Source organism: Anguilla rostrata, chromosome 11 (genome assembly GCF_018555375.3).
Source record: "Anguilla rostrata isolate EN2019 chromosome 11, ASM1855537v3, whole genome shotgun sequence".
Classification (NCBI taxonomy): domain Eukaryota; kingdom Metazoa; phylum Chordata; class Actinopteri; order Anguilliformes; family Anguillidae; genus Anguilla; species Anguilla rostrata.
The window spans coordinates 35,148,418-35,163,713 of NC_057943.1; the positions used below are offsets into that span (position 1 = coordinate 35,148,418).

The following is a 15,296-nucleotide window of genomic DNA, read 5'->3' on the forward strand; positions in this document are numbered from 1 at the left end:
CACCCCAACCTTCTCACATCAAGGAAGCTAAGCATTTGTGTGTCGGACTTCTCTTTTGTGTTCAGGCAGCCAGTGTTGTGTATGTGGCCACTACCCCTTTCACTCTCTCCCTCTCTCTCTCTCTCTCCTCTCCCTCTCTATCTCCTCTCTCCCTTTGTCTCTATCTCCCCCCTCTCCCTCTCTCTATCTCTCTCTCTCTTTGTCATGCACCCTCTGGCTCCACCCCTCCATATGTGCCCCCTTTTTTTCTGACTTGGCTCCGCCTCTCTCTGGCAGATTGAACACCTGTATGGTTTGACGGTGTTCGAGAACTACCTGTACGGCACCAACTCGGACAACGCCAACATGCAGCCCAAGACCAGCGTGATCCGGGTCAACCGCTTCAACAGCTCCGACTACCAGGTGGTCACCCGCGTGGACAAAGGGGGCGCCCTGCACGTGTACCACCAGCGACGACAGCCGCCAGGTACCCATGTTCCTCCACCCCCAAAACCCAGCCAGGTGACCACGCCCATATTCCACCTCCCCTGTTAGCTGTGACCAGGCTGTGATCTCTCCTTCTCCCCCTCTCTCGCTTTCCCCCTCCCCCTCCTCTCCCTCCCTCTCCCCCTCCCCCTCTCCCTCTCCCTCTCCCTCCCTCCCTTCCCCTCTCCCCTCTCTCCCTCCCCCTCTCCCTCCCTCTCTCCCTCCCGTGTGGGTGCAGTGCGGAGCCACGCTTGTGAGCCAGATCAGTTTGGGAAGGCGGGAGGCTGCTCTGACATCTGCCTCCTGGGGAACAGCCACAAGACCCGCACCTGCCGCTGCCGCTCCGGCTTCAGCCTGGGCAGCGACCACAAGTCCTGCAAGAGTGAGTACCTCACAGCCAATCAGCACACAAGGCTCGTTACCACGCCCAATCAGCACACAAGAGTGAGTACCTCTCAGCCAATCAGCACATGAGGCTCGTTACCACACCCAATCAGCACTCAAGACTGAGTACTTCGCAGCCAATCAGCACACAAGGCTCTTAACACACCCGATCAGCACACAAGACTGAGTACTTCACAGCCAATCAGCACACAAGGCTCATTACTACACCCAATCAGCATGAAAGAGTGAGTACCATGCAGCCAATCAGTACACAAGCCTCATTACCACACCCAGTTCGCATACAAGAGCAAGTACCTTGCAGCCAATCAGCACACAAAGCTTGTTACTGTGCCTAATCAACATGTAAGAGTGAGTACCTTACAGCCAGTAACTACAGCCAATCAGCACCAAGTGTCATTACCTCACTCGAGAAGCAAGTGTACCTTGCAGTCAGTCAGTATGTGAGGCTCGTTACCCCACCCGATCAGCATGTAAGAGCGAGCACCTCACAGGCGATGCAACGTATGTCTGTGTGTAGGGGGAGGTATTATAAGTGACAGCTCTCTGTGTCCCGCAGAGCCGGAGCACGAGCTCTTCCTGGTGTACGGGAAGGGTCGCCCGGGCATCATCCGGGGCATGGACATGAACGCCAAGGTGCCCGACGAGTACATGATCCCCATCGAGAACCTGATGAACCCCCGCGCCCTGGACTTCCACGCCGAGACCGAGTACATCTACTTCGCCGACGCCACCAGCTACCTCATTGGCCGGCAAAAGATTGATGGCACGGAGAGGGACACCATCCTAAAGGAGGGTATGGAAGAGGTTAAATTCCCCCAGACCAAGGGCACGGTGTTTAATTCACCTGGATGGAAGGTGTGATGGGGATAAACTCACCCAGATTGGGGGCAAGAATGGTGAATAAATTAATGAATCATTGCATTTGCATGGCACTTTTCTGAACGCTCAAAGTGCTACAGAGAGTAGTGGGAACTCGCCTCACCCACCACCAATGTGCAGCACCCACCTGGGTGATGCACGGCAGCCATTTTGCGCCAGTATGCTCACCACACGTTAGCTAAGGTGTAGCGGAAGAGGACATTTTTTTAGCCAGTTAAATCAGGGGCATTAGGTCGCAAGTTTGAGAGAGCCATGTTGGGAATTTAGCCAGGACACCAGGGAACCCCCTACTTTTTGCGACAAGTGTCATGGGGTCTTTAATGACCACAGTGGGTCTCATCCGAATGACGGCATCTCCTTCAGCACAGTGTCCCCATCACTGGGGCATTCAGGTTTATTCGACCAGGGGGACGATTTCCCCCTGCTGGCCCTCCAAAACCACTTTCAGCAGGAACTAAAGTTATCCCAGGTGGTCTCCCATCCAAGGACTAACCAAGCCCACACCTGCTTAGCTTCAGCCATTCAGCAGGAGCAGGGTGCATGGTGGTATGGCTGCTGGCGATAGTGTTAAGTTCACCTAGACCAAGCATATTGGGGGGTTACATTCACCTGGATGTTGAGTATGACGGTGTTACTGTCATGTAATGCCCAGGGGTGAGGGGTTTGACTGGGCAGTCTGTCAGTCAGCCAGTAAAACTGAACTGGATTGTCACTCTTAAAGATCATAGATACTCCACAACTTTCAAGAAACGTCAGACTGGGAACAATTAGCGAGTCGGAACATGAACTGAGCAGCTGGTGAATTCATCGTGTGAGCGTCGTGACATTTATTAAACTGGGGCTGATTTGAGTCTAGGTAATGCTGTAATGGAACCCTCTACAGTTGCATACAGTGATGTGTCACATAAGCGGTTATGCACACAAACAAATTTGTACCTTAACGAAGGGAAAGGTGTAAAGTTTCCCCTCTGTGGAAATCTGAGCTGAGCTTGTTTGGAAAGACCGTGAATCGGTGACAGATGTGCTCGCTGGTCCTGCTGTAGAACAGGCCTCTGCTTTAAGCTGATTTCAGTAGCAAACACAACAAATTGCACTCAAGTGTGGTTCATTCTGATACAATGGAACTTTACCCGACCCATCTGGGCCTCAGTCAACCTCCAGAGCTATAGTTAAGTCAGAATGGTGAAATTGATTAAGGGACATTTTGGCTCTGCCGTATGGGAGACATTTCGGCTCTGTTTCTGCTTGTTGCTGGTGCCCAGGGATCCACACGGTGGAAGGCATCGCGGTGGACTGGATGGCGAATAATCTGTACTGGACAGACGATGGGCCCAAGAAGACCATCAGCGTGGCCCGTCTGGAGAAGGCCTCGCAGACCCGAAAGACCCTGATCGAGGGCAAGATGACCCACCCCCGTGCCATCGTGGTGGACCCCCAAAACGGGTGAGAGAGGGTTCAGGGCTGTGAGGACAGAAACCTGTTGTGGTGGAGTCTGTAAGGGCAGAGAGCCTCAGAGAGGGGGTGTATGAGCTGTGAATAAGCTGTGTGAAGGTCTCGCTCACTCATAGCATTATAACCAATCAGAGGCCTGTCTGAGGGTCAGACGTCTAAGGTGATTGGTCAGTCTGAGGTTCAGACCGTATCAGATGAGTGGGCCTCAGGGAGACTGGCCACGTGGGTGGGGCTGAAAGAGTGGTCGGTTTCTTGCAGGTGGATGTACTGGACGGACTGGGAGGAGGACCCGAAGGAGAGCAAGCGGGGGAAGATCGAGCGCGCCTGGATGGACGGCTCCAACCGCAACGTCTTCCTCACCTCCAAGACCGTCCTGTGGCCCAACGGCCTGAGCCTGGACATCCCGCAGGGCGTCCTGTACTGGGTGGACGCCTACTACGACCGCATCGAGATGGTCTACCTCAACAACTCTGAGCGCAAGGTGGGGCGGGAGAAGGGGTCTGGGCTCTGTCAACAGTTACCTAATTCAGGGAGGGATGGGGCCTCCACCATTGACTAGAGGCTAGACTATGGATACTCAAATCTGGCTCTTGAATCCAAATTTAGACCTGGCTTTCTTTACCCCCGGGTAACTAACTGAATAATTAGAGCTCCTGATTGGCCAGACTGTCTTCACCCCTGATTTTCGAGTAAAGGGAGGGTGGAAAACCTGCAGTTCTCAGCCCTAGAGGATCGTGATTTGAGTTACAGGGAGCTAGATCCTGGATCCACTGTTTCAGGCTAGCTCATTAGCCATCTGTAATGGGGATCACAGTCACAGTCACAGGAGGAGAGTGGTTTAAGTTGGCTTGGCTTTAGCAGGTTAGCGCCACATCAGATCTTCCAACTCACAAGGCCCGGACAAGCCAGCTGCTGTCACCTCTGAGAAACCAGTCACCCATAAAAAGGAAAGACGTCATTTTTAAGAAGTAAAAAAGATAGGAGTTTGGGGTCATTTAAATGCCTGCTTGGTGTGCTCCTGTGTCGGAAGACCCCGGCACCTCGCTGTCTGTGCCTGTTTGATGTTTTTCGCTGTCCTGTCCTCCTGCCCAGACGGTCTACGAGGGCCAGGAGCTGAACCACGCCTTCGGCCTGTGCCACTACGCCCACTTCCTGTTCTGGAACGAGTACCGCAGCGGGAGCATCTACAAGCTGGACCAGGTCACCAAGAACGTCACCCTGCTGCGCAACGAGCGCCCGCCCATCTTTGAGATCCGCATGTACGACGCCCAGCAGCAGCAGGGTAAGCCCTACCCCCTCTCCCTGTCTATTACACCCTCTCTCCCTGTGTCTTACACCCCCTTTCCCTGTGTCTTACACCCCCTTTCCCTGTGTCTTACACCCTCTCTCCCTGTCTTTGTGTTTATGTCTATGAGCCTGTGTCTCTGTGCCTGCATCACTGTGTCTCTGTGCTTGTGCCTGTGTCTGTGTGTGTGTCTCTGTCTCTGTGCTTGTGCCTCTGTCTGTGTCTCCGTGCCTGTGTCTGTGTCTCTGTGTCTCTTTGCTTCTCCGAGCACCAGGTCTGCCTGTGTCTATCGCCAACCTGTGCTCAGAGTCTGGGTTTGCTCAGTGTTTTGTTGTCATTTTTCCCTGAGGTCAGATGTTGTACCTTTTTGTCCCTGTCTCTGTCTGTTTCTTCTGTTTAGTTCATTTTCCAGTTCAGTTTATGTTTTTTTGACCTGACATATTTCGTATTCCTCGTTTAGTAACAAACTAAGCCATTAAGTATACAGAACATTTCACATTGCTGTCACTGTCACCCCAACCCTACACCCCCCCCCCCCCGTTTCTCTCTCTATATCCTCCCCCACCCACCCCCCACCGGCCTGTACATACCTGTGCTACTGCTTATGCTCACACTGAGGAGAGAAGACGAAGCAGATGAGAGGCATCGAACGCCGAAAGGCTTGTTTGGTCTCTCTGTGCCTTTAGCTGAGCTTCTCCAGTTTGGTACATCTTACGAACGTTCGCAGATGGGGCTCGACGACTGCCGGAAAGTGTGGGAAAAAGCGTGTGATCAGCAATCGGGGCCGTTCCTGTGGCCGTGGCTCGTGTTTCTTCGGCCAGGCCAAGCTCGGCTGCCGTACGGAAATTTAGAGATTTCAGGGGGGGGGGGACACCACCCCCCCTCGTAGATTTCATGCTGGGACATGCATTACAGATATCAGATGTATTGTGTGTGTATTCTGTATTATTGTGTATGGTGTTTCTGTTTCATCTGCCAAAGTCCAGAGATCCTGTATCCGTAGCGACTGCCCTTGTCATTACGTTGGAAATTTTGCCCTCAAATCGTTAAATTCAGTGAGTTTGGGTGAAGACAGATGGTCATGAATATTCATGAGCAGCAAGACACGCTCGATTGTGTTCGGTTCACATTCATAACGGGGTCGATTCGTCATCTACGGAGTATAAGTTCTGGAACAACCAGCCAATCCCTACGAACCCAAGTGTTTCGAAGCTCTGCTTACAGCTTGATGTCAACTGTGAGCGGCTATCACTGGAACTCCATAAAAATGGACTAGATGACCTTCACCAGGGACAGGAAGGAGCATGCGGCCTTGCTGACCATTGAGAGATAAATAAGGTTATGTCCTCAATTTACATAGGACGGAATGGGCCAGTCAAGTCAATGTTAGCTTCAGGTTCACTTTGCTTGTGCTCTTCGTTTGGTTGATTTGTCAGTTATTTTTTGAGTAACGGTTTCTGTGTTGTGTCTGTGTTGTCTTCTTTCTGTGTGTCTGTATATATGTGCGTGCGTGTGTATGTGCATGTGTATATGCGCGTGCATGTGCATATGTATGTGTGTGCGTGTTTGTGATGCGTGTGCTTGTTTGTGATGCGTGTGTGTGATGCGTGTGCGTGTTTGTGATGCGTGTGCGTGTTCACAGGGTCTAACCTGTGCCGTGTGCATAACGGAGGCTGCAGCAGCCTGTGCCTGGCCGTGCCGGACGGCCGCCGCTGCGCCTGCGCAGAGGACCAGCTGCTGAACGCAGACAACGTCAGCTGCACAGGTGAGCGCCGCTGCAGCCGCTGCTATCCCAGCAGCCCCTTCTCCTCAGTGCGCTGCTTTAAATGGCCCGACATAGTGGGGGCTTTAATGCGATCCTTCCATCAGGTATGACTGAAGGAGCGTTGCTAACCGGGTCATTCTTTTAGAGCTGTGCATAGCGCTCATTAGCCTGCAGTTATGCAGTAAAAGCCCTGTGGGAAGGAGGTTGTTGTCCTGGCTCTGACTGCAGTAACCACACCCCCCTCCCCCCCCGTCCCCCAGCGAACCCCTCCTACAGCCCGCCCCCTCAGTGCCAGCCCGGGGAGTTCGCCTGCAGGAACAACCGCTGCATCCAGGAGCGCTGGAAGTGCGACGGAGACAACGACTGCCTGGACAACAGCGACGAGGCGCCCGAGCTCTGCCGTGAGTGGAGCGCCTCCTGCGTTCCGTCTCCCGTCATCTCTCTGACCGCCATCTCTCAGACTGCCATCTCTCTGTGACTGCTATCTCTCTCTGACCGCTATCTCTCTCTGACTGCTATCTCTCTCTGACCGCTATCTCTCTCTGACTGCTATCTCTCTCTCTGACTGCTATCTCTCTCTGACCGCTATCTCTCTCTGACTGCTATCTCTCTCTGACTGCTATCTCTCTCTGACCGCTATCTCCCGCCATCTCTCTGACTGCTATCTCCTCCCCCATCTCCTACCGCTATCCTCTCTGCGCGCTATCTCCTCCTCATCTCTCTGACCGCTATCTCTCTCTGACTGCTCTCTCCCGCCACCTCTCTGACCACTATCTCCCACCATCTCTCTGACCGCTATCTCTCTCTCTCTGACCGCCCTACTCTCCCCCTCTCTGACCCTATCCCCCATCTCTCTGACCGCTATCTCCCTCCTCATCTCTCTGACCGCTATCTCCCGCCATCTCTCTGACCGCTATCTCCCGCCATCTCTCTGACCGCTATCTCCCCTCATCTCTCTGACCGCTATCTCCCGCCATCTCTCTGACCGCTATCTCTCTCTGACTGCTCTCTCCCTCCTCATCTCTCTGACTGCTATCTCCACGCTATCTCTCTTGACCTCTCTCTCCCGACGTTCTCTTGACGCATCTCTCCTTGCACTCCTCGCTCTCTCTCTGAGTACAGTAGGTGCTTCAGCAGCTCCCTCCTGTGGCCCCTCCTCTCTCTCTGAGGTCAAGGTTCGCTTGTCTGTCAGTAAGAGTGTGCAGTCACTGACGGTTTAATGCGGGGGGCGGCGTGTGCGCGTGTGTGTAGAGAGTTAGAGAGTGATGGTTATGTGATGGTTATGCAGGGGAGTACATTTTGGAAAAAGTGACCCTGTTCCTACGGCCCCCACAGACCAGCACACCTGCCCCACGGACCGCTTCAAGTGCCAGAACAACCGCTGCATCCCGCTGCGCTGGCTCTGCGACGGCGACAACGACTGCGGCAACGACGAGGACGAGTCCAACACCACCTGCTCAGGTAGCTGACCGGGGCCTGACCACACCATAACCATAGCCTGACCCCACCCCCTGACCACACCATAACCATAACCTGACCCCACCCCCTGACCACACCCTGATGATACTCTTACCGTAGTCTCACCACACCTTGACCACACCCTGATGATACTCTTACCATAGCCTGCCCACACTCTGACCACACCCTGATGATACTCTTACCATAGCCTGCCCACACTCTGACCACACCCTGATGATACTCTTACCATAGCCTGCCCACACTCTGACCACACCCTGATGATACTCTTACCATAGCCTGCCCACACTCTGACCACACCCTGATGATACTCTTACCATAGCCTGCCCACCCTCTGACCACACCCTGATGATACTCTTACCACACCCTGCCCACACTCTGACCATAGCCTTTTCACACCGTGACCGTGGCCTGACCACAGCGAGGTTTGTAAAATACCCCTTGTACGTGTCTGCCAAACAGGGTCATTCCATTACAGATTTTGGGGCGGGTGTGTCGGGGGAGTTCACGGCAGGACATAAACTCTGGGAGTATCCCTGCAGGACGAGAGCAGATGGTATTTCCGTTAGACAGAGAAGAGTCGGGCACAATGTCCATGCTCCGGGGGGGGCTATTTTGGGATGAGGGGGGGTCACTAGGGACGGGTTGAGAGCAGGCTAACTCTCCGGCTCAACGTGATTGTGACTTTGGGACTACTGCACCCCCCCCCCCAACCCCAGCTCGGACGTGCCCCCCCAACCAGTTCTCCTGCGCCAGCGGCCGCTGCATCCCCGTCTCCTGGACCTGTGACCTGGACGACGACTGCGGCGACCGCTCGGACGAGCCGGCCTCCTGCGGTGAGCTGCTGTTCAAACAGCGCTTCAGTTATCAGTTTGTGCAGCGCTGTCGTCTTTGGTTGCGCTTTCCGTTCTGTTTGGTTGAGTTCTGGGTTCTGTTTGGTTGAGTTTTGGGTGCTGTTTGGTTGAGTTTTGGTGTTGTTTGGCTGAGTTTTGGGTGTTGTTTGGCTGAGTTTTGGGTGCTGTTTGGTTGAGTTTTGGGTGCTGTTTGGTTGAGTTTTGGGTTCTGTTTGGTTGAGTTTTGGGTTCTGTTTGGTTGAGTTTTGGGTTGTGTTTGGTTGAGTTCTGGGTTCTGTTTGGTTGAGTTTTGGGTGCTGTTTGGTTGAGTTTTGGGTGCTGTTAGGTTGAATTTTGGTTCTGTTTGGTTGAGTTTTGGGTGCTGTTAGGTTGATTTTGGGTTCTGTTTGGTTGAGTTCTGGGTTCTGTTTGGTTGAGTTTTGGGTGCTGTTTGGTTGAGTTTTGGGTTCTGTTTGGTTGAGTTTTGGGTGCTGTTAGGTTGAGTTTGGGGTGCTGTTTGGTTGAGTTTTGGGTGCTGTTAGGTTGAATTTTGGGTTCTGTTTGGTTGAGTTTTGGGTGCTGTTAGGTTGAATTTTGGGTTCTGTTTGGTTGAGTTCTGGGTTCTGTTTGGTTGAGTTTTGGGTTCTGTTTGGTTGAGTTCTGGGTTCTGTTTGGTTGAGTTTTGGGTGCTGTTTGGTTGAGTTTTGGGTTCTGTTTGGTTGAGTTTTGGGTTCTGTTTGGTTGAGTTTTGGGTGCTGTTTGGCTGAGTTTGGGGTGCCCTTTGGTCACAGGGCTGAAAATCATTATAAATGAAGGGATCTCGTAGCTGGGCCCAGACATCACGCACATTTGTAGATGCGGAGAAGCCCTGTCATAAATATTCATCCGGGCTGCCTCCCCAGGATACAGAGCCCTTTTGGATAATGAGGTCACGAAATGGCACCGTCCTGTCTCTGTGCTGAATGTCCTGAGGAGCCATTTTGACTCCAGTAGACCAGCTTCTGCACATTTGATTCCTTGGGATGTCTCTGGCTAATGGGAAATGGAATGGATTTGGTATGCATTAGACTGTGGTGTGGCCAAGCACATCCAGACGGATTTGACTGGAAATAACGATTTTTATGGAAGCAGTGAAATGACTAGTATCCTCTCATCACAGGTGTGCGGGATCAAGGGAAGTTTTATTTCTGTTTCCTGTGCTTGTGCTCACTGTGAATTGTTTTTAACAAATTTTTTAGCATATTACAATGAAAAGAACAGCATGCAAACACATATGCACTCACACACACACACACACACACACATGCACACACACACGCACACACACACACACGCACATGCACACACGCACACACACTCACAAATTGTTGATTTCTCAGATGTTTTTGGTCTCTTAGACGTTATGGTTTGGCTTCTTGGGTTTATCATTTTACGGTGAAATGCTTCTGTCTATCCCAGCCTACCCCACCTGCTTCCCTCTCACCCAGTTCACCTGTAACAACGGCCGCTGCATCAACATCAACTGGCGCTGCGACAACGGTGAGTGCCCACCCCTCTCCAACTCTCCTGACTGGCTTCTGCTTTCTCTGGGGCGTTTCGCTTCACATTAAAAGCATCTGAAGTGTTCCGTTGTAACGAAGAGCTGTGTTTTCCCCATTTAAATTGGGATTTGTATTAGTGCTTTGCTCTGTGAGGTTGGGAAACGTGTTACTTGGGAAAGGTTGGGAAAAGGTTCCTTTAAGGGCCAAAGGCCAAATCTTTCTCACTAGACCAGAAACCCGTTAGTGAGACTTAGACTTGGCTTCAGTCATAACATGGGGAATAACTGACTTTTAATATAGCAGTAACACGAACAGACATCTGAGTTTGGAGGAGGAGATTTCCATGTGATATGAAGGACACTACGTGTCACGTCCACATAATCAAATTTTAATTCTTTTTTGTAAAAACACGGATTGCTTTTCCTTTCTCATTCAACCTAGAAATGATGGATGGTGACATTGTGTCTTCATTTTCTTGTGTGTGTGTGTGTGTATATGTGTGTGGGTATGCGTATGTGTGTGGGTATGTGTATGTGTGTGTGTGTATGTGTGTGTGTGTATGCGCGTGTGTGTGTGTGTGTATGCGCACGCGCGTGTGTGTGTGTGTGTGTGTGTGTGTATATGTGTGTGGGTATGCGTATGTGTGTGCGTGTGGGTATATATGTGTGTGTGTGTGTGTGTGTATGTGTGTGTGTGTATGCGCACGCGTGTGTGTATGTGTGTGTGTGTGCACGCGTGTGTGTGTGTGTGTGCGCACTGTAGATAATGACTGTGGTGATAACAGTGACGAGGCAGGCTGCAGCCACTCCTGCTCCAGCGCGCAGTTCAAGTGCAACAGCGGCCGCTGCATCCCGGAGTACTGGACCTGCGACGGCGACAACGACTGCGGCGACTACAGCGACGAGACGCACGCCAACTGCACCAATCAGGGTGAGCCCTGCTGAGGCCCCGCCCAGCAACCGCCCAGCAACAGCGCCCTGGTGTGCGCAGCTGGGGGGATTTTAACCTATCACAGCCTGAGAGGTGTGGCCAGTGAGCGCAATCCGACCAATCAAAAGCGATCGTGGCCGCCCCTCTCCAGCTCGGTGGATAAACATCGATATCTCAGTCCCTTGGTTATGTTTTCTCTCGGTAGTGTCTTGCCTTGGTAGTGACGTGTCGTCCCCTTTTCTGTGTCTGCGCCCTGATTGGTCGACAGCCACGCGTCCCCCGGGCGGTTGCCACGTCGACGAGTTCCAGTGCCGCATGGACGGGCTGTGCATCCCGCTGCGCTGGCACTGCGACGGCGACACCGACTGCGTGGACCTGAGCGACGAGAAGAGCTGCGAGGGCGTGCCGCACACCTGCGACCCCGCCGTCAAGTTCGGCTGCCGGGACTCCGGTGAGCGCCGCCCCCCCCCCCCGGCCTTTCCGACCAGCCGCTAGGGCTCCCCCCGGGGCCCCCGCCGTCGCTAAGGGCAACGGTGTGCGATGTCACATAGTAATGGCTTCTGTGTGGCTCATCCTAGTACGTCAGCCTGCAGGGTGCCGGAGGGGCGTGGCTGGATGTCGATGGTGGGGCTTGACCTCTGACCCCACCCAACGACGTGTGCTATTGGTTAAAAACACTGTCCTGTAGTCCGGTCCTTTCAAAGCTCTGGATCGGACTAGGAGGTAGAATGTCAAAGGGTGGGGTTTGATATGAAGCATTACATTACATTACATTAATTTAGCAGACGCTTTTTATCCAAAGCAACGTACAAAAGTGCATATCAAGGTCATTGGAACAACTACAAAACACAGGTTTGATAAGCTACAATACTCATTTTGTACAGCTATTCACAGCAAATAACAGTTCAGTTCACACAGTGAACATTATTCTGACCTAACTTATGCTGAGTCAAACTAGGAGAAAGTGCAAGCTACAACATTAGGATGAAAAATCTAATTACGATAAGTGCTGGAATGGAGGTACATGTAACATGAGGGCCGTGGGGCCCCACCGTTGCTAAGGGCAACGGTGTGCGCTGTCACATCGTAATGGCTTCTGTGTGGCTCATTCCAATACGTCGGCCTGCAGGATGCTGGAGGGGCGTGGCTGGACGTCGACGGTGGGGGTTGACCTCTGACCCCACCCACCGATGCGTGCGATTGGTTAAAAAAAACGCTGTCCTGTAGCCCGGTTCCACTAGGATTGGCTGTGACGGGTGCGTGTGTGTCTCGCGCAGCGCGCTGCATCAGCAAGGCCTGGGTGTGCGACGGGGACAGCGACTGCGAGGACGGCTCGGACGAGGAGAACTGCGAGGTGGTCTCCTGCAAGCTGTCCCACCACCTGTGCGCCGGCAACGAGTCCGTCTGCCTGCCCGCCGAGAAGCTGTGCGACGGCACCGACGACTGCCCCGACGGCTCCGACGAGAAGCTCTGCGGTGAGACCAACATGCACCGGGGCATTCCAATAGACCAGCATGCACTGGGGCACTCCACTAGACCAACATGCACTGGGGCACTCCACTAGACCAACATGCACTGGGGCACTCCAATAGACCAGCATGCACTGGGGCACTCCACTAGACCAACATGCACTGGGGCATTCCAATAGACCAACATGCACTGGGGCACTCCCAATAGACCAACATGCACTGGGAGCCTCCACTAGACCAGCATGCACCGGGGCACTCCCAATAGACCAGCATGCACTGGGGCACTCCAAATAGACCAGCATGCACTGGGCCATTCCACTAGACCATCATGCACTGGGACACTCCACTAGACCAGCATGCACTGGGGGGCTCCACTGGACCAGCATGTACCAGGGCACTCCACTATACCACCATGCACTGGGGCACTCAACTAGACCAGCATACTCCAGGGGCACTCCACTAGACCAGCATGCACAGGGGCACTCGACAAGCCCAGCATGTAGGGGATGGGGCACTTGACTAGCCCAGTGCAATAGACCAGCATGCACTGGGGCACTCCACTGGACCACATGTACCAGGGCACTCCACTAGTGTGCCTTGGTGCCAGTGTGCACCAAGGCACCCCAATAGACCAGCATGCACCAGGGCACTCCATTAGACCAACATGCACGGGGGCACTCCAATAGACCAGCATGCACTGGGGCTCTTCCCATCTGTAACTCCCCCTCACTTCAGTGTGCTGAGATCCTGAAAGGCACAACAAAGGATATGAATGCAGTGCTGTTCCAATGTATGTCGTTGTAATACATCTGCCTGTCCTTCTTCCTTCTATCACTCTCAGATCTCTGCTCATTGGAAAATGGCGGCTGCAGCCACAACTGCACGGTGGCGCCGGGCGAGGGCATCCTGTGCTCCTGCCCACTGGGCATGGAGCTGGGCACCGACAACAAGACCTGCCAGATCCAGAGCTTCTGCGCCAAGCACCTCAAGTGCAGCCAGCGCTGCGAGCAGGAGAAGAACACCGTCAAGTGCTCCTGCTACGAGGGCTGGGCCCTGGAGCCCGACAGGGAGAGCTGCAGGCCTGGAGCGCAGGGAGAGGAGAGGGGGAGGAGGGAGGGGGGGGCTGGGAGGGGGAGGGGGGAGGGGGGGGCTGCAAGAGCCTGGGTGAGGAGGGGAGGGGCGGGGTCTGGGGAGGAGAGGGGAGAGGGCTGCAAGAGTCTGAGGGCTGGGAGAGGGGAGGGTCCGTCTGCGTGATGTCATTGCCCCTCCCACTAGCGACAGAGTAATCAGTGATAGCTATGCGTGTGTTAAGAATACTGGTTGGTATGTAGTATATAGAAAAGCTTTTGCCTGTGTGCTTTATTTTTTATTGAGAGAGTACTGTGGCAAATACCTATGAAACTCTTCAGGTTTTTATGTAAATTGTGTTCTTGGAAACTGATCCTGGGTCAGAATCCACATTGGACTGTAAATGAGTGGGGTCTGGACAGGAGCTGAAAGAGCTGGTCCTGGTGCAGCACTGGTCTTCAGGGATATGGGGGATGCTTTATTGATGTTGTGCAGCACTGGAGACGTGCCGCTGCAGTGCTGATGTGCAGGTTTATGGGTCCTTTTTTCGGGGGTTAATTTGTGGCTCAGTTATCTTGTGCTGACGGAAAGATCGAACCCGAATGTCTGATCCATGCTTTCTGCGCCCCTGCACCGCCAGATCCCTTCCCCCCCTTCATCATCTTCTCCAACCGCCACGAGATCCGGCGGATCGACCTGTACAAGGGCGAGTTCAGCGTCCTGGTGCCCGGTCTCCGCAACACCATCGCCCTGGACTTCCACCTCAACCAGAGCTCCCTCTACTGGACCGACGTGGTGGAGGACAAGATCTACCGCGGGAAGCTGTCGGAGAACGGCGGTGAGTTCTGCCGGCGGGGGGGTGACGGGTGTTCTCTCAGGGTCCTTACTGGTCTGTGTTAACGCACACTGTGGTCTATCTGATTATGAGGGCTGTATTTTTGGGTTAGGGTTGGGGTTAGGGGACAGTGTGCTCCAGCAGTGGTGTAGTTGTGGGAGAGGGTTGGGGTTGGGCTTAGGGGATGGTGTGGCTGTGGGAGAGGGTTGGGGTTGGGCTTAGGGGATGGTGTGGTTGGGGGAGAGGGTTGGGGTTGGGCTTAGGGGATGGTGTGGTTGTGGGAGAGGGTTGGGGTTGGGGGATGGTGTGGTTGTGGGAGAGGGTTGGGGTTGGGGGATGGTGTGGTTGTGGGAGAGGGTTGGGGTTAGGGGATGGTGTGGTTGTGGGAGAGGGGTTGGGTTAGGGGATGGTGTGGCTGTGGGAGAGGGTTGGGGTTGGGGGATGGTGTGGTTGTGGGAGAGGTTTGGGGTTGGGTTTAGGGGATGGTGTGGCTGTGGGAGAGGGTTGGGGTTGGGCTTAGGGGATGGTGTGGTTGTGGGAGAGGGTTGGGGTTGGGGGATGGTGTGGTTGTGGGAGAGGGTTGGGTTTAGGGGATGGTGTGGTTGTGGGAGAGGGTTGGGGTTGGGGGATGGTGTGGTTGTGGGAGAGCTTGTTTGGGGCTTTGGGGGCAGAGTAGCCGCTGCTGCGGGCGGATGTCGCTGTGCCAGTTTCCAGCCTGGTCCTCGCTCTTCACAAACACACGTCCTGCTGACCAGCGCCGGCCCCACGCCTCTTACTTAACCATCTCCAGCTCTTACAGGCCCAAGCAGGTTCCCTGTAAACGCTGCTCGACGTCAACCCGATACGCAGAGCCCCTCCCCCCCCGCCGCGCTGGTCACCGGCGGTAGCTAGCG

At 53.9% G+C, this 15,296-nt stretch overlaps 1 protein-coding gene across 1 annotated transcript in view; it reads left to right on the forward strand.

Annotated features, from left to right (window-relative positions):
* Nucleotides 1-15,296, forward strand: part of LOC135235081 (prolow-density lipoprotein receptor-related protein 1-like) — a 136,776-nt gene that overhangs the window by 59,412 nt on the left and 62,068 nt on the right. Inside the window, exons 10-25 of the mRNA XM_064300278.1 lie at nucleotides 277-466; nucleotides 704-847; nucleotides 1,427-1,663; nucleotides 3,012-3,192; nucleotides 3,460-3,682; nucleotides 4,294-4,483; nucleotides 6,129-6,251; nucleotides 6,512-6,652; nucleotides 7,587-7,712; nucleotides 8,447-8,563; nucleotides 10,019-10,099; nucleotides 10,864-11,031; nucleotides 11,300-11,482; nucleotides 12,309-12,506; nucleotides 13,342-13,581; nucleotides 14,203-14,406. Coding sequence (XP_064156348.1) covers nucleotides 277-466; nucleotides 704-847; nucleotides 1,427-1,663; nucleotides 3,012-3,192; nucleotides 3,460-3,682; nucleotides 4,294-4,483; nucleotides 6,129-6,251; nucleotides 6,512-6,652; nucleotides 7,587-7,712; nucleotides 8,447-8,563; nucleotides 10,019-10,099; nucleotides 10,864-11,031; nucleotides 11,300-11,482; nucleotides 12,309-12,506; nucleotides 13,342-13,581; nucleotides 14,203-14,406 — 2,746 coding nt within the window. The remainder of the gene's footprint in view (nucleotides 1-276; nucleotides 467-703; nucleotides 848-1,426; nucleotides 1,664-3,011; nucleotides 3,193-3,459; nucleotides 3,683-4,293; nucleotides 4,484-6,128; nucleotides 6,252-6,511; nucleotides 6,653-7,586; nucleotides 7,713-8,446; nucleotides 8,564-10,018; nucleotides 10,100-10,863; nucleotides 11,032-11,299; nucleotides 11,483-12,308; nucleotides 12,507-13,341; nucleotides 13,582-14,202; nucleotides 14,407-15,296) is intronic.